The 17,467-nt window shown below is 38.8% G+C and overlaps 1 protein-coding gene across 7 annotated transcripts in view; it reads left to right on the top strand.

Moving 5' to 3' along the window:
• Positions 1–1,617: 1,617 nt before the first annotated feature.
• NUP58 (nucleoporin 58) overlaps positions 1,618–17,467 on the top strand; it is a 39,904-nt gene continuing 24,054 nt past the window's right edge. For 2 of the 7 annotated variants that reach the window (XM_059838767.1, XM_059838768.1), the window contains exons 1-11: positions 1,619–1,920; positions 5,595–5,734; positions 7,053–7,091; positions 8,512–8,664; positions 9,706–9,840; positions 10,349–10,459; positions 13,136–13,160; positions 13,583–13,648; positions 14,426–14,600; positions 15,860–15,939; positions 16,569–16,687. In XM_059838767.1, the coding sequence (XP_059694750.1) occupies positions 1,811–1,920; positions 5,595–5,734; positions 7,053–7,091; positions 8,512–8,664; positions 9,706–9,840; positions 10,349–10,459; positions 13,136–13,160; positions 13,583–13,648; positions 14,426–14,600; positions 15,860–15,939; positions 16,569–16,687 (1,153 nt within the window). In that variant the 5' untranslated portion in view covers positions 1,619–1,810. Of the gene's footprint in view, positions 1,921–5,594; positions 5,735–7,052; positions 7,092–8,511; positions 8,665–9,705; positions 9,841–10,348; positions 10,460–13,135; positions 13,161–13,582; positions 13,649–14,425; positions 14,601–15,859; positions 15,940–16,568; positions 16,688–17,467 lie in introns of all 7 variants that reach the window. The other 5 variants (XM_059838770.1, XM_059838769.1, XM_059838765.1 and 2 more) reach the window with 5 other exon arrangements.

Consider the following 17,467-nt stretch of genomic DNA (forward strand, 5'->3'; position numbering starts at 1 on the left):
TCGGTCAATGGGCTGAACCAGTCTTCTCCCCCATGGGAATGCCCAAGAACCATACCCATGGGTCCCATGATGTTGAAAGGAATAAGATAAATGTGTCTTTACAAACAGACCATATTAATCTGCTTCTAGATTGGGCTAGGAACTTATAGATAGAGAAGTTACAGAAGAAAATATTAGTTCTAGAAAATGTTACTAATCAACACAGACTGTTGGTCAGCCAAGGCCGTATTATATTCTTGAACCTAGAAAAAAGAAACAAGGGCTTAACAGAATTATGAATAGTTCCTTTTTCTTTCTTTATATTACAAAAGAAGGGTGCATATTTAACAGGGGCATGGAGTAGGTGTGAAAAACGCCAATCAGTTGTTTTTAAATGTTTAATAGTAATAAAATGGTTATAAAATTAGTAATATAATTAATTAGAGTAATAATAATTTGGACAATTAGGATTTAGAAAAATACGAGACAATAAGAACAGAGTTATGGAGGGTCCAGGTACCTTTTTCTGGGCAAAATAAGCCCGAAAAAAGACATACATCAACAGAGGATTAACCCTTAAAAGCAATAGCCTGTTGCATGTTCATACACCTCATACATGATGCATAAATTCCATTCAAGCAAAGGATTCTGTCTGGTCAGTGTCAACTTCTTCCTCTCAATCCTGAAGGCATCTTCAGAGCTGAGCAAGGTGGGAAGAAGTTCATTTCTTCTGATAAGGGAGCAATAAATTCTCTTTCTCTGAAAGATTTAGGTGTCCTGTGGCTGCTATCTGGTGTGAGTACCTCATTCCTTTCTTAAAAAAATATCTCACATACACAGTTTCTATTTTAACATTATGTTATAACCAAAAACTATATTTAACACACTACTAAAAAGAATCAATACAGCATAACTTTCTAACATAACACATATAATATTCATTTTAACATTTGCAAAAAGCCAATCATAAAATATGCATTTTTCACGGTAGGTGTCTTGGGAAGTCTGTACCTTCCAAGTACCTCAGCCAGTGGGGAAAAAGAAGAGGGTGACTGGGAACTTAGAATAAAAGGGGGCTGCATCCCCCAACAATTTTAGAGACCCATGGGAAATGCCCCACAGCCTCTCCCTTTATTCTAATAAAATTACAGGACTCCTCTGTCTACTTTTTTGACGTAAACCTTTGGCATCTTGGGTTAATTTTCCTAACAATGGGGTGACAGTAGATGGGTGGGAAGTGAGCCATTCCCTGGTTACGAAGGCCTCTGCTTCAGTCTGTGAGTCTTGCACATGGGACTATTCCTGGAAGAGGGTTCTTTCTATTGTCCCTGGAGGTGCTTAGTAGCCTCCACGTGCTTAAGCAGGGCCACTCGGAGCCACTTGCCCAATACCACGTCCAGGCAGCTTTTAAAAATCACTAAAGATTATTAGAGACTCCACCACCACTTATTTGGGCAACCTGGTGAGTGCTCGGTCACTCCAGCAGTGTTTCCTGACGTTGCGATGGAACGTGTCACTTGTCAGTCTGTCCCACGGGCTAGCCGCCCTAGCGGTGCCGGGACCCAGGCCGGACTCGCGGCTCCCGCGCGTTGCTGCCCCTTTAAGGGCCGCCGGGCCGTCCCGTGGTGCACCGCGGCGGGCGCGCGGAGGGGAGCGTGGCCGGCGTCCGTCCGCGCGCTCGGTGTCGCCGCTCACTGCGCAGGTGGCGGCGGGCGCGATGCGGGGCTGAGGGGCCGCCACCCCAGCACCGACCTGCTCACCCAGCGAACCGGCCCTTGCCGCCGGCTCCCGACCCCGCTCTCCGGCTCTTCCCGCCGCTCCCGCCGCCGCCATGTCTACGGGCTTCTCCTTCGGCGCGGGCACCCTGGGCTCCACGGCGGCCGCCGGGGCAGGAGGAGGAGGAGCAGTCGGGGGTTTTTCCTTCGGAACCGCCACGCCGAGGTAATGCGGCTCCCCCGCTCCTCTCCGTTCGGCCGTGCCTGCAGCCCCCCGCGGCCTGAGGCTGCCGCGTGGGCCCGGGCCCAGCCTGAACGAGGGCCCCCGTGGTGCGGGGGGCGGGGGCGGCCTGTGCGTGTGTGAGTGAGCGAGTCACTGCCCGGGACTCGGGGCAGTCCCGGCCGCAGGGCCCTGGGTGCACTGTGTCTGCCCCTACCTCCCTTGCCTTGTCTTCTGCGCCTGTGGCAGAGACGTAGGGAGCGTTCTGTTCAGCAGCTAATAATTAAAGGGGTTGCTTTTCTTATTGTGCTTTGCTTTGGCTTTGGATGCATCCCCCTACGGTTCAGCCTGCCGCCCTGAACGCAGGATGTGAATCAGATGTGTATCCAGGTTTCTCTCAGAAGTCAGCCCGCGTTTGTGTCCGCGGCATGGAGAACGTTGATGCCAGAGCCCACATATTCAGGGTCCAAAAGATGTTCTATATATGTTTTAGAAGTTAGGTTCGATTTAGCCCTTTCTAGCAAAAATAAAATAACCTTGTATGCGGTGTATAGTATCTTGGAGTAAAAGGAGAACTTTGTGCGTGTGATGTACAGTAGGCTCTGTACTCCAAGCGTTATGGTTTAGACTTACCTGTTATCTTGTTGGTGGGTCGCCCCCCCCCCCCCCCCTTTTCTGTTTCTTTGCACACACCTGGCCTAGGAGAGCCTCTTTATTCTGACATGCTTGCTGTTGTACCTCTCTTGAAGATCAAGGCTGTTGTGGGACTTAGCGTCAGAGACTTACCCCAATGTAATCACAATTGATCGCTGTAGTGTTAACTAAATGGACAGAGGTGATTAGTCAAGGGAGCTTCGCTTAAGGTGCTGTATTTGGAAATACCTGTTAGAAACGTCAGGAAATAGCATTGTGAGATGGAGAGAACAGAGCATCTGGATCTGAAGGACATCCATATAATTCTTGGATTAAATGGCAGTATTGCTTCTTTGGGAGCCCATAGGAGAGGGAATAAGATTTCTGAGTTTGTTGTAATAATGTAAATGTTGTGGTTGTGACAGATTGATGACTTTCTTGTGTTATTTCTGCTTGGTTTTGGAGGAGGGGGATTGTTTGGAGGTTTTGAGTTATCTTGTGGTGGTGGTTTTCTGTGTTTTTTTGTTTTGTTTTGTTTGTTTGCTTGGTTTTTTAACTTCTGCAGTAAAGCTTATGTAGACTTGATAAGGAGTTTTTCCTCTTTTGCTTCATGCCTTCTTAAAGTAGGTTTCCTATGATTCAAACGAGCAAGTTAAAATAATATTTGTTCATTTAAAACTATTCTTCTAAATGTACTGAAATAAGAGAAACTCTTGTCTTGTTGATCTACGCTTTAAAAAACTGTGTATTGAACTTAAATGTTTATGTTTGGTGGGTTTTTTTTGTGTTCCAGCTGGCTTTTTTATCTCTTTAAAAAAAGGTTTAATAGCAATATGATAATAATAGCAATATGATGCTCTCTATTTTTATTAATTTATTTCTTTTTACAAGCAGGACCAGGATTCAGGGCTATTGGTCGAAGAAACTCATAGAGGAAGGGGCCTTCTTACTGTTTCTGGATCCCTGTGAGATAATTTGCTTGAGAACATGTTTAAGACTGTAAGAAGAAGCTGTTCTTCTGAGCTAGGTCTAAGATGATATTGCTAGGTGTTGGGAGAAAAAGAATTTGATTGTCTGGTCCAAGCATAAATGTTAGGTGACCAAGGATTATATTCTGGTGGCTGAAAGCATCTGTGACATGCAAGCCTGTCTATTTCGTGCTTTGCGCCAGCAGCCTTGCACTTGCACTCTTTTTTTAGTTGATGTTCTCTTATTGTATGCTTTAGCCAGGGCAGTGCTTCATTCTAGTTCTAGAATTAGAGTTCAGACCTGACTTCACTGACCTGAGCTCCTCTTCCTTCCATCTGTGTTCTTCTGGCCCATGCATTCTCCTGCTGGTGAGAATGCTGCCATTACTTTGTTCCTACATTTTGGATTCCTTCTATTTTGAAAAACGGCCACTACATTTGGTTTGGGGTTTTTTTTGTCCTCCTGTAGTGCCAAATATCACAGTTTGTACCTTAGCTTTCTTCTATGGGAGTGCTGTAACACAAAAAACTTTCACAGAAGAGTCATCTACTGGAAAAAAAATGAGACACGTGAGCTCTTGACTAGTGAGAGAAGCACCATGTTGTATGTTTAAGTTTTCAAGTAGTTAGGTCATGGTGCTGCAGTTTGGTTTGTTAAAATTTTGGGAGGTAAGACAGCTGAAAGGCTCTGGATCCTGTGCGACAGTTAGCGAGTCTTTGTCCTTCTAAACTTCTTGGCCACTCTGCTTCCTGAATTACTGCCTAAAAAATAACTCACACCTAGTTCTGAACTTGCAGCCAACTGGGCTTGCCATGATCAGTTTTATTGATAGCTTGAAAAGTTCTAATTCAAGAGCTAATTGTATCTTTTTTGGTATGGATTTACTTTTGTGCTTGACTTGTTATTTTAGGAGCTGCCCTCATTCACCAAGAGAGAGGAGATTAGGGAGAAATGAGAGAATACTGAACATCTAAAAGATAAAAGTTCTTGGTGAAGTCTAAATTGCATTTTGCTTCAGCCTTGCACTTAAGTGTTGTACTTAAGCAAAATGTGTTTGTGAAAACTGTACGTTATTTCTAAAAAGACTCACAAATAGGACCAGGAAGTTACTAAAAATTAGTCATCTGATAAATTATTCGTCTGATCTTTCATCAAATAAGAAAAAAATTTTTTAAACCACAGACTCATCTGGGTGCTGGTAGCTGTAATTTCATTGGTTGGAGATAACCATGATTATTGTATTCTCCTGTGTTCAGTGCTAATTGTAAAGCTTGTTTCCTATTTGGCATGAAGTCTCTAAAATGTGTAGTCACCCAAAAGAAGTAGTAAAGCCTTCATTTTCCTAGTGATGACCAATCTGATTCTCTCTGTGCTTTTTCTTCCCCTTCATCTGTAAAAGTTGATCTGGAAGTTGTTTTTCTGTAACTTTCTGACAGGTAGGCAGTCCAAAAAAATACAGTAGGCACGTGGTAGGAGTCTGTGCAAAAGGATAGCATTTTGGTTAGAAAAGTAATTCTTGCTTCAGTGTGTTTTGATAGTAAGATAGGGTAAAGCTGTGTTGTTGATGTGAATGGTTCTGTGTCTCTGCTTATCACCTAAGAATGAAAGAAAACATCATTGGTTGAAATTTCTGGTCAGAGATAACTAACTGGACTTGTAACCTGCTTTGAAAAGATCATACAGATTTGTTAGCATCTTTGTTCTTCCTCTAGCATTTGTTCTCTCATTTCAGTAGCATAGGAAGGACAATTAGGCTGAATGAATGAGATAGCTGAGAGAAAAGTTTAAATTTCCTAGTGGTCTAGTAAGATCTATCAGCTCAGCAGCAGCTGAACAAATGCTGGAGTGAGTGTCAGGGAAGCAATGGGAGTTACAGAGTTGTGGAAGGAAAGGGGGAAATGGGCTCCTTCTTTCTGTTCAGTAGCAGTGAGCTTGGACTCTGTCTTGCCCAGCTGGGTTGTTTGTGATGAATGATCTTTGTGGGAACGTGAATAATGGCATCTGAAAGAAATTGACGTAAGGGGGGAGTGTTTTCATTTTGAAATAAAATTACTGCTAATAGTCTTATTTTGTAATAGCTCAACAGGAGGACTTAATTTTGGAACTCTGGGCTCTTCCACTGCTACAGCAACTACATCGGCTCCTTCACTGGGTTTTGGGAGTGGACTTTTTGGATCAAAATCAACCACTGGCTTTACGCTAGGAAGCACCAGTACAGGTAGAAAAGAATTCTTGTACTGCAAGTTTTGGATTCAGCAGTGAAGATATAATTTATATTTACTCAAAAAAACTGGGTCATACTGAAATGTGTACTCTTTTACAGTCATTCTGTAGCTTAGAATATTACTTACACAATTTTATAAAACCGATTCTTTAAGTAGTTTGAAAGATCAGTCATTAAGAATTAAGTGGTACCAGTGCAGCAGAAACACAACTGCAATTACCAGAAAATTTCCTGGGCTATGTGTTAATTGTTCTGTAGTTTGAATCCTGTTGTATTTTAGAAATCTTAACTTTTCATCCAGGATGCTCAGAATTGACTTAAGATTGAGGTATTTTTAGATTTTAAAAGTATTTTAAAACTTTGTGAGATTGTTTGCATTTGTAATGCAATACTTGTAATTCTACAGTAGTGAACATTTCTGAGTTTGTTGTTTGGGGATATTTAATGCAATATGCCTGAAGGAATTTAATATTTTCTTAGGTCTCTAATTCAGCCTATGAACACACACAGTTTCTTTCAGCAGTAATGGAGTACAAAATTCTAAAGCTTTCCTGACAGGGAAGGTTTTTTTTTTATGTCAAGCAGACATAAAAATAAATTTTACTTTGCTGCAATAATGCTAGATAAAATGGTCTTTTTCTTCTTGTATGCTTATATGAGTAGATGGGGAAAGTTCTAAGGACCAATCTACTAAAAATAAAATCAGCAATCGACTGAAAGCTTGTATTACTGTAGTTGGCTACTTTGGGGTAATTTTATTTCAGTGATTCTTTTGATAATCTAATCAGATGGTTTTTAAAATATGAAATGGCCTAACACTGAGTCCAGAATAGTCTCTTTAAATTACCAGTGGGGCAGAAACCTTAACCAAGATAGGATTTTACAAGGACTTTAGACTCTGTAATCCTTTTCATTATGCTGTAAGTCTTCTGATTTGCATGCTGATGTTATGTACTACCATGTTGCTAAAAAAATACGTGGTAGAATTACTAGTTTTCATCTTTTTTTCTTTACTTTATTTGAAATTTCACATAATATACTGCTGTGTTAACATCAGCTTCACTGTTAGCAGCTTCTTACAAAGACAAGCTACATTTTTTGAAATAAGTTGTGCTTTAATATCTGCTGCTGGTGTTTACCCATACTATTTTCTGTGTTATTTTTCAATACACTACAGAAGACGAACTTGTGTAGTAGTTGTCTCATAATGTTGCATTAGTTCAGGATTTTGTTTCATGTTTTTTACTGTCACAGCTTCTCTGTGGCCTTCTATTACTGTTCTTACTCTGTTCATTTGTTCTCATTCTTAAAGCAGGAACAGCAACAACTATTGCTACAGGACTGACATTAGGTAAGGACCTAATTTGGATTTTAATGTTACACAGACAAAAACCCCAAGAGTTAAATCTTTCTTGTAGTGTATAGAGCTAGTGATCATATGTGAGCTTTTTCCCCCATTACTAAATGCTGTTTGCTTTGCAACTCAAATGTTAAGGCTGTAAATCAGAATGGAGCCCTGAAGTTCTGGGCATTCTTACTTGTTAAGGGATTCATTCTTGTACAACAGTGACAGTCAGAAGTTGGACTTTGTATTTATGTTCCCCTAATGAGTTTCATCCTTCATCAGACGAAAGGGAGATCTGTTACGAAAGAATTATTCCTACAGAATCTCTTGGTCTAGTGAATCCTGTGTGAACATGTTTGTTTGATAATTATCTCTTTAAGAAGAATAAAGAGGGTTGAACTGGGAACAGGCTTTGGGAATATTTTTTGTTTCTCTGATCCATCTGTGGTGAGTAAATTTTAGTTGTCCTTGGAAACACAGGACTATATGGGTTGCTGTTAGCTTGGTTTTGATTTTGTTTTCTTTTTAAACAGCAGCTGAGGTCTGAGGAGTAACTGAGTTTGATTATCACTAATGTTAAGGGTAGAGGTGCTACAAGACACAATGCAGTCAAAAAACTTAAAAAGCCATGCTATGAATAAATAGGAAAAAAGAATAAAGAAGGAAATCAAAGGGGCAGAAGGGAGAAGCAGCAGCTAACCCAGACAAGACTGTGTGATACATAATCGTATCTGGAAGTCAATACTATGCAGATGAACATTAATTCTTTTCACTAGCTGGATGAAATTATGTCATCCAAAACAGCAGTTACTGAGAATACAAAGTATGTGTTTGCTGTTGTGGTTTGAGTATGTATGTGCACTCTCCTTTACTTTGGAATAGGGATTCTAGAATGTGAGATGTGTTCTTACCATGAAAACAGCAGGAAGTAGAAATTATTTTACTTCAAAAATGTTTAAAAGCAAACTTTGAGGAAGTAACTTTTCAACATATTTTTCTTGTTTACAAATTGAAAGGATATGTGCATTCATTTTGGTGTGCACATCTAATTGAGAATTTGTAGTCTGTATTTTGAGCAGTATTGTTTATATCTCCATTTTCCAATGTTTGTGTCATCTACTAGATGCTTTTGGTGGAAGTAGGTTTTTTTTATACAGTTTTAGGATTGCTAGTAGATAGAATTGCCAGTCCAGAATTAAAGCCCACTGGATCCCTAGGAATTCTGGAGCAAAAAATGCCTGTGTAATTGATGTAAACCACTGAAATTCTTTAGAAAGTTCTGTGGGAATATTTTACTTGATGCTATTGATCTTTTGTGTTGTGTCACTCAGGATGGTTAAGTGAGAGGCTGAAGAGGTGGTGAGTTTAGCTTTCATTCTCAAACAGAATGTTTCAAGAGTGATAATTGGTTTTGTATTTCTTCTAGGCACACCTGCCACCACATCAGCAGCTACCACAGGCTTTAGTTTAGGTTTCAGCAAACCTGCAGGTTCAGCCACACCATTTGCTTTACCTGTTACTTCTACCTCAGCGGGTGGCCTGTCATTATCATCTGCTCTTACATCAACTCCTGCAGCAGGTAGGAAAACGTTTAGGGGTGTGGGGCTATTTTTTGTTTGCTTGCAAACAATAAAACTTTATTGTATAACAGTTCCACATCTGTTTTTCTATTATTTATGTATCTTGTGGTCCATGAATAAAGGGTTTATTGGACTTCTTGAGTTCTAAATTTGGGTACCCTAATACAGGTAGAATTATGGTCAGAGAACCTAGTGCTATAGACAGCATATAATCCAAGTCATTAGAAATGTAGCAAGAGCTGATTTGTCATGATTTTTCTTATTGTTAACCTCATTGAAGATTGAAAGCTTCCTTCCTATGCAGCTGCAAAGTTTGGGAGATGTCTGCCTAATGCACATGGCCTGAAATGATTAGCTAGCATTGGAAATAATGTTTTTAAACTTTAATGGTTTTAAACATTTTAAATTACTTCTCATATTGTCATACCTGTTATCATATTTAACTCAGCTGAACTGCACCATGCATGATGGTATTTGAGACTCTTATTTTTCTTAACTTTGGAAGTCTGCACTTGAGCTCACCTCTCCGAGCTCAGTGTCCTCTGTTCACTGTCCCTTTATGCCTGTGGTATTTCTCTACTCAGTTCTTCCCTTTATTACTAATAATTTTTAATCGGTATTCCAGAAGGCAGCTCAAACCACCATGGAAATGTTATTGTATCACGTGTCTTGTGTAAATATTTTAATGTTAAAGCATTGAAAATTCAGCATTTTAATATAAAAATCAGCATCATTTACTAGTTCAATTATGCTGTAAAATAAATTCTGTCCTCGGTTCTAGAATCTGTAGTGTTCTGGGCAACTGCCACAATTTTTGTGTAGTTGCTGGTAAACATGGACTAATTAGGGTTATGAGGTTGCAAAGCAAAATAACATGTAATTCAAAAGGCTATGGCTTTGTGTGAAAACTCTGCAGGAAATAAAACCACTTATTATCCAATTATGATAAAGATGCTGTTCAGACCTTTCAGTTATTTTAGATTGTCTATGGATGTATTTGAAGGCAGTGTCTGCATTAATCTGGTTTCCTTTCTCTACAGGAACCACTGGCTTTACATTAAATTTGGGTGGCACAACTGCTCCGACTACAACTGCTTCCACAGGCCTTTCCTTAGGAGGAGCCTTAGCAGGCTTAGGAGGTTCACTTTTCCAGAATACAAGCACAGCAGCAACAGGTAAAAGTTTAGTTTTTCTCCTGTCTTGAAACAATGACATTTAATGTGTGATTGTTCAATGTAATGTTTGGTTTATACAAAGTGTTAATACTGTGGAAGTGTAGTTTTTAACAGTGTTACAGTTAAGAACAAGGTTGCTATCCATGGACAATAAAAATGAAACTGAAATAATTGTCTCCTTTCCTATTCTTAAATTAATTTTTACTTAAGAGTTTTTCAAAAGTGAAAATATAAGGGAATCTTTGTCATTCCCATAATTGGCTCAAGGAAGTTGATCATATATGGGGAGAGGACTATGAGACATGACTACCTACGGAGAGATGGAAAGCTCCTTATTTTTGATGGGTTTTGGTCTGAATAAAATATTTCACTGTCAATGTTGTTGTCAGTGTCGTGACCTCACTCTCATTTCATAGCTTCCTTTTGCAGCTCTAGAGTAAGAATTTGTGCTGTGTTGTAGTCTTGATAACACTGCAAAAGGCAAAAATACTCTTTGGATTTTTTGTAGGACTTGGGCAGAATGCTTTGGGTTTGTCTCTGGGGACAGCTGCGGCTCCTTCAACTACTGCCAGCGAAGGTCTTGGTGGCATTGATTTTAGCAGTTCTTCAGACAAAAAGAGTAAGTTTGTTTTAAAACATTTTTTTAAATTGAGAGTATTTTCAGAACACTGCAGCAAAGACTATTTTATTGGATTAGGAGTGTGGGATTAAAGTTGACAGCTTTAACTTCCCTCTTTCAAAGGCATTTCAGTTGATTTTGTTCATATTTTGCTTGTACAGCAAGCAAATGCCTGTTTGCGTGCGTATAAGCTTGAGAACCAGGGTTCAAATCCTTGAGCTTATTGGGAGTGAAGACTGAGGGCTGCTTGCAGAGATGCCATCACAGGTTTCTGCTCTATGTCAGATTGTCACTAGAGGGGGGAGCAGAGCTATGTTTAAGTAGTGTGTTACAAATATGAATAGCGCTGGTTTGAAACTACTGTTGTCCAGCTGTAACAGATTTTAAACTTGTTTTTCTTCTTTTGAAAGCCTGCACAACTAAAGTATCCTAATTTTAGATGTTGCTCTTCAAAACTGTTTCTGGTGGTGTGTAGCGATACACGATATGTTCTGTCAGGTTGTTAAAACCAGTTATAAAAACTTCTGTGAGACCTTTAAAGTATTTAAGTAAAGGAATATTGAGCATTGACATATGGATGCTTGTTAATTTGCCTTGCTTTTACTGGGGAATCTGTTAATTTAGTATCTTTATTTCATTCAGGACTAAAATTTTGAATTAGGTATGCCAGCAGCTAAAAGGGAAGAAAATATATAAGCTCCACGAAGCCAGCTTTAGAGAGTAGCATAATTTGTGGAGAGCTAGTTCTTACTTGTAAAAGAGAGGACATGTTGACTGTAAAAACTGGAGTACTCTGGATGATGTTGATTGTTTTTAGAATTGATTACTGAAACTTGGGGTAATGAAAAGGCTCTGACACTTAGGAGATTTCCATCAGTATAATATTAGGATATCACAACACTTCCATAACATACAAGTATCATAAAATAAGGACCAGAGAGCCACAGAGTGAAAATCGACTTAGGTAGTAATGTTGTTTAGTGGAACAACACTAGGGTTAGGGTGGAAACTTAAATGAGTAACTTGAATTCCCCTGTATGTTGTATAGTGGAACTGGTGAGTTGGACTATTGCTGCCAGGATGAGCAGAGATCCCTTAGCTAAGCAGTGGGAAATGTCAAAGGAGACTTTTTTTGGAGTTTTTAATTCAGAAGTGTTCCTCTTAATGGCTTGTGCTAGCTTAAGCAGCCCTTAGAAATATCCCTACCTGTGTGCTGCTACTTAGTTCTGTCAGTTCAGTTGTTTGTACTGCTATATGAGGAACTGCATTATGATTTGAGAGTGGTGGCACCGTGGTTTTGAGGGTTTTATTTCCCTTTTCCTCATGATGCAAAGGAAGGAGGTGATATGGCTATGAAATAAAAATGCCCTAACAATCCCAGGACTAGCCTGTGTTCTCTCTTCTGGAACTGGTAATAAAAATTTTTGTTTCTGAACATCTAGTAAATCTTTAAAATATGGCTGCAGGGAATAAAAACCTGTTCTAATACATATTTTCTTCTTGTATTGCTAAGAGAATGTTAAAAAAAGTAAAATCTGAAGCACTTACTTGCCTAGAAAGTAGCAAAATCTGATGTCAAATTTGTGTCTTGTAATTATTGTGACATACAGCAACAACTTCAACAAGAAGTGTCTGGGGTGCAAAAGCAAAGTGTGCATAGCTTTCTGCCTATTTTTTAGATTATCAGAGCAGACAAAGTCCTAAATTCTGGTGTTTGTCCATCGTGCTTTTTCCCTCTCTAATTGCATGTAGATTTTTTTTTCCCATTAGTAGAAGGCATAGGGAATGGTTGTGAGTGCAGTCTAAAGTCCTGGGTGACAGTCTGCCAACAGTTTAAACAGATGTTGCTTCTAAAAGTAGTACTTTCTCCTGGCAGGAGCACTGACTTGTGCAGCTTCAAACATCTGTGGTACTAGCATTAGCTCTGTAGCTGCTTTCTGCCTTTGTGGCACTGACAGGATGTGAATTAGAGTCAGCTGAAGAAGGTGAAGCCTTTTTCTTATGCTGAGTGAGTGCTCTTCCTAGCAGACTGCTGTGGGATGGAATGCAATTACTGCCACAGCCATAACTAGAAATAGCTGTGCCCTGTGTTACCCATGATGCTGTTTCCATCTCTGTTCTGTCACTCAGAGGCATTTGGCATCTTGATCCACAGATGTGCAGTTTAAAGTGTGTAGGTGGCAGGTAAGCAGTAGCATTTTCAGTTCTGTAAAATCTCACTCACTTCTGGACTTAATGCAATAGCAGAATTCTTTGAGGAAGCTCAGTGGGCAAATGTTCATTGCCTTCATATCTAAGAGGAGTCTGCCATTGATGAATTTAAACACTTGAATGTTTTGTGGGTTCAGGTTGAAGTGAGTTGAGGTTGCATGAGCAGAAACAGATTTCTTATGCAGCTGCAGCTGTTCGTGCGTTTGTAGTGACTTGTGTAGTGACACAAGAGGTTGTTACTCTGAGTGCCAGGAGGTTAGCGCTTCAACTGTTGAGCCATTGTTCCTGAAAATATAGCTACCTCTGAAGGGGTTGTAAATTAAAACCCACTTTTTCTTACAGCTGTTCCACTTATCATGAGAAATCAAGTAGATTGTAGTCATTAGTTCTTCCTTAAAACCTCATTAAGATTGTTTTGTTTGCTCTTCAAAGCTTTATTTATGACCTACAGTTTTTATCTTCTAGGTGACAAAATGGGAACAAGACCAGAGTAAGTGTCAGATTTTCTTTATGTTCCATGTTGTAACAGAAAAAAACTAAACAAATATTTTCACTTTTTTGCTGATTTGATATTGAAAAAAGGTCTGCATAACCAACATTTGCCATATAGGTAATTTAGTAATGTTTGGTCATGATTTTATGCAATTCCTACTGCTTATCTGGCATCTGCTATAGACTGGTTATCTGATCTGAAAAGTGGTTTCTGCAAATTTACCAAGTGCTTACACCACAGACTTGAACCCTGGCATAGGATCTGAGTGCGTTAATCCAAGTCACTCCTAGTTGCAATATTCATGCAATGAGTGCAAAATTGTGTAATCACTCACCTGAATGTTTTAGTGGTATTTACTTGTCATGCAAAAATGTTTGGCAGTATTGAAGGACCACCTAAACATTCATTGTCTCTCGTAGAGATAGCAAAGCGCTGAAGGATGAAAATCTACCTCCAGTTATATGTCAAGATGTAGAAAATCTACAGTGAGTAGTGGTTTTTATTTATGATAGTTGTTTAGCTAAAGTATTGTATACTGTTGATGCTCTGTGACAAGAACATGTTCCTGCAGGCTGCATGAAGGATAAGTTATTAGCCCAGGGCCTCTCAGCTTTGGGAACAGAATGAATAAGTAATTCTAGTAGCTGAAGTCTTAGTCTAACTTTCATGCATTTTTGTCAGTCTGACTTTTTAATGCATTTATGCAAATGGGTCTGCCCAACAATATGCTCTTACCCATCTCTCTTTTGGAGTATTAAGCCTGTTGCACATGCATAGTGAGCATTGAACCTTATATCCATATTGCTTGTGCATAATGGATCTTCTATGGAATAGAGAATTTAAAAAGTCTTCCCTCAGGCAGGAAGGAAATGGTTTGTGGACTGGGCTGCATGCCTTGTATTTGTGAGTTCAAAGTGGTAATTGCTTTTACACTGATGCTTATGTATTACTGTATGTATAAAATGTTCTATATATCTTAGTTTGTCAGGGGTCAGCATAACATTTTTAAACACTTGCTATTTAAAATTGAGGAATTTGGGGAAGGGGGATGGCTTTTGGATTGGTTATTTACAGTATTAGCATGCTAGGAGTTAAGATAGTTCTATGTCATACAGTAATTTTACTGTTCAGTACTTGGTTTGGGAAAAATAAATTTATTAGCTATTTAAAAAATGTGACCAAGAGGTAAAACACGTGGGTACTTCAGGTTCATTATATTATGTTTCTTTCCTCCCCACCCCCATTTTTTTTACCTTCCCCAGGAAATTTGTGAAAGAACAAAAACAAGTTCAGGAAGAAATAAGTAGAATGTCCTCTAAAGCGATGCTTAAAGTACAAGAAGACATTAAAGCTTTGAAACAACTTCTCTCAGTAGTTGCCAGTGGGTTACAGAGAAACATTCTTAATATTGACAAGCTGAAAGTTGAAACTGCACAGGTATAATTGAATATAACCTTTGTTATGTAGAGTTTGTATGCTGATTATTTCATATAAGATAGCCAGCCTTTCTTATCAGTCAAGTTAACATGTGTCCCAACTAAACAGTTGTAAACAGAATTAAAAATTGAATCACTTCTGGTCCCTTTGAAGTTACCGGGGAAAACTGAAATCTGTGCTGTCAATATTTTCAGATAAGTACAACAGCAGTAAAATTACTTCTATTTAGGAAAGCGTTCCTATGTAGCAAAGGCAATAGACGGGAATGCGTGTCCGCTTTAGTTCAGTTTTAGTAATTCATTCAGATGCTAATGAAGACGCTGTTGTAACAACATGATGGACTCCAGAGCAGCAAAAATACAAGGACACGTTCTTCTGATGGCTTTGGAGGAGAAGAATACCCGATTACCCTATAATGTTTCAGGGGCCAAAATTTCTTGATTAGCACTAGTATTCATTTAGGGAACTTGAGTCGCATCTCTGTCCACCAGTCTGTGTCTGAGCTGTGCAGACAGTTTGATCTCGAGTTCTGATGCAGATGCTTTTCAAGTTCTGTGCCACCTTTTATTTCAACTAGCAGGTTAAGGCTGCTTGCTATATAAAAAAGTGATAGTTTATTCTCAAGTAAAAAATTTGATGTTTTTCTTTATTTTATTCTATAGTTGCACCTTTTCAACAGTTTTCTGTGAAAACAAAAGATAATGATATTTTTCTCTTTCTGTACATAATGCAGTTGAGTATAATCACAGAACCAGGCACTAAGAAATTCTTAATGGTAAAATTATTAGGAAGTATTAAGCAGAATTGTATGCTGTAATTATCATCTATAACATTATAATTTCCATAGAGAGACATTTTTCTAAAGTGGTTTATATTTTTTAAAAAGTCAAAATAATCTTTTTTTTTCCTATTTTTTTCTCTTTTAGCTATGTTGCTTTCTTGTACTTGACCATTGCCTTTTTCCCTCTCTACCCCTCAATAATTGCAATATTTCTGAAGTAAAATAAAAAAATTGTCTGACAGTTTAATGCAGTATTTTCTCAACTTCTGAGCACTTAATGTGCTTTCAGTATGTGCTGTCTTTTGTTCTGTCCCCAAACTTTTGTTGGTATTTGCGATTCTCCAACTTTCTGATAGTCAGTTCTTTGGATAAATTCTGATCAAATTTTATGTGAGTGAAGAGTAGAGTCCTAGCATTTTTATTTTTGAACACTTCATGCAGAACCTTATATTTTATTAATTTTCTCTTGTTTATTTAGGAGCTAAAGAATGCAGAAATAGCATTGCGAACACAGAAAACTCCTCCTGGTCTTCAGCATGAAAATACAGCCCCAGCAGAGTAAGTTACTGTTATTCATAGAAAATAGTTACTAAAACAACTTGGAGAAGAGGAAAGTTGAGGAGACCTTATTGCAGCCTTTCAATACTCAACAGGGGCTTGTAAAAAAGGCAGGGACAAAGTTTTTAGTAGGGCCTATTATGACAGGGATGATGATTTTAAACTGAAGAGGGCAGATTCAAGGAAGAAACTTTTTCGATGAGCATGGTAAGAGTGGAAATAGTTGCTCAGTGACATGTTGGATGCCCTGTCCCTGGAAGCATTGAAGGTCAGGATGTCCTTGCTTATGGCAGGGGATTTGGAAGGGACCTTTCAAGGTCATCCAGTCCAACCCAACTATTTAAAGATTCTATGAACTTCATAATACGATTTTTTCCCCTGCTTCTTGTAACTTTTATATGGAGTGCTTAATAGAATCAGTGTTTTATTTCTTTGCTGAAATTATCTTTGTGTCTTCAACATGAAAAATAGTCTTCACTCTTGTTCCAATTGTAGAGGGATATCAGCAATGTCATACAACCTAACTGTGCAATTAATTGAACAAAAATTGGCAGGTAACAGATCACATAAAAAAATTCAGACAAATTAGTGAAGTTTAATCATACAATTTCACTGTATTACTCATCTAGCTACTTCAGAATCTTGGTCGAACAGTTTGAAGTACAGCTGCAGCAGTACAGGCAACAAATTGAAGAACTGGAAAATCATCTTGCTACTCAAGCAAATAATTCACACATAACTCCACAAGGTAAATACTTCAGTTCTAATCTTTTGTACATGAAGAATTTAGCAAACTTACCATGAAAACTTCATAATTAATCTTTCCCCTCTTTCGTTGCTGTTGGGTTTTCGCATTTAATGTATTGAACAAATTAGTGTTCATTGAATTCTGTAGTTGTTCAATGTAAAGACTTGGAATTAGAAGTTCCGTTCATAAGGGTTCTTGAGCTGTTTAATGCAGATCCATTTCCTGAGTTGTGATTTTTAAGCCTGTTTGTTTTTACATCTGCATCTCCCTCCCTTCAGCATCTAGCTGATGTCTGGCGCCTTCTGGCTTACACTCGGCCTTCTGGCAAGACAAATATGGGTGCCTGCTCTGTCAGCACCAGATCAAAATGAGAACTTCTCCTTAGTTTGGAGCTTGTTGGTATTGCCTTCAGCTCTGACCAACTGAGATCATTTTGTCTTGTTTGCTGCCACATCATTCAATCTCGAGAAAATCTCTCTGGTCAAAGAATGCTGACCTCTGGACAGTAGTCTTCTGATTGTTTACCATTCTTGTGGTCATAGACAATTTTATCTTCTAGGCCATTTTAGGTATGGGTCCTGCAATCAGCAGTGATGTCATGTGCTTGTCTTACTTGAACATCTTGCCATCACAAATGATGCACAAATTTTATATGGACTTTATATGTCAAAAAGCAAGAGGACTATCTAGATCTAGCTTCTATAGTGAAAGATCTGCTGAATCTTGAGGGTCCTCTATCTTTGTGTGACCTTCTTGTCTATCAAGACTATGAGAAGGATG

The sequence above is a fragment of the Haemorhous mexicanus genome, chromosome 2 (assembly GCF_027477595.1).
Source record: "Haemorhous mexicanus isolate bHaeMex1 chromosome 2, bHaeMex1.pri, whole genome shotgun sequence".
Lineage (NCBI taxonomy): Eukaryota > Metazoa > Chordata > Aves > Passeriformes > Fringillidae > Haemorhous > Haemorhous mexicanus.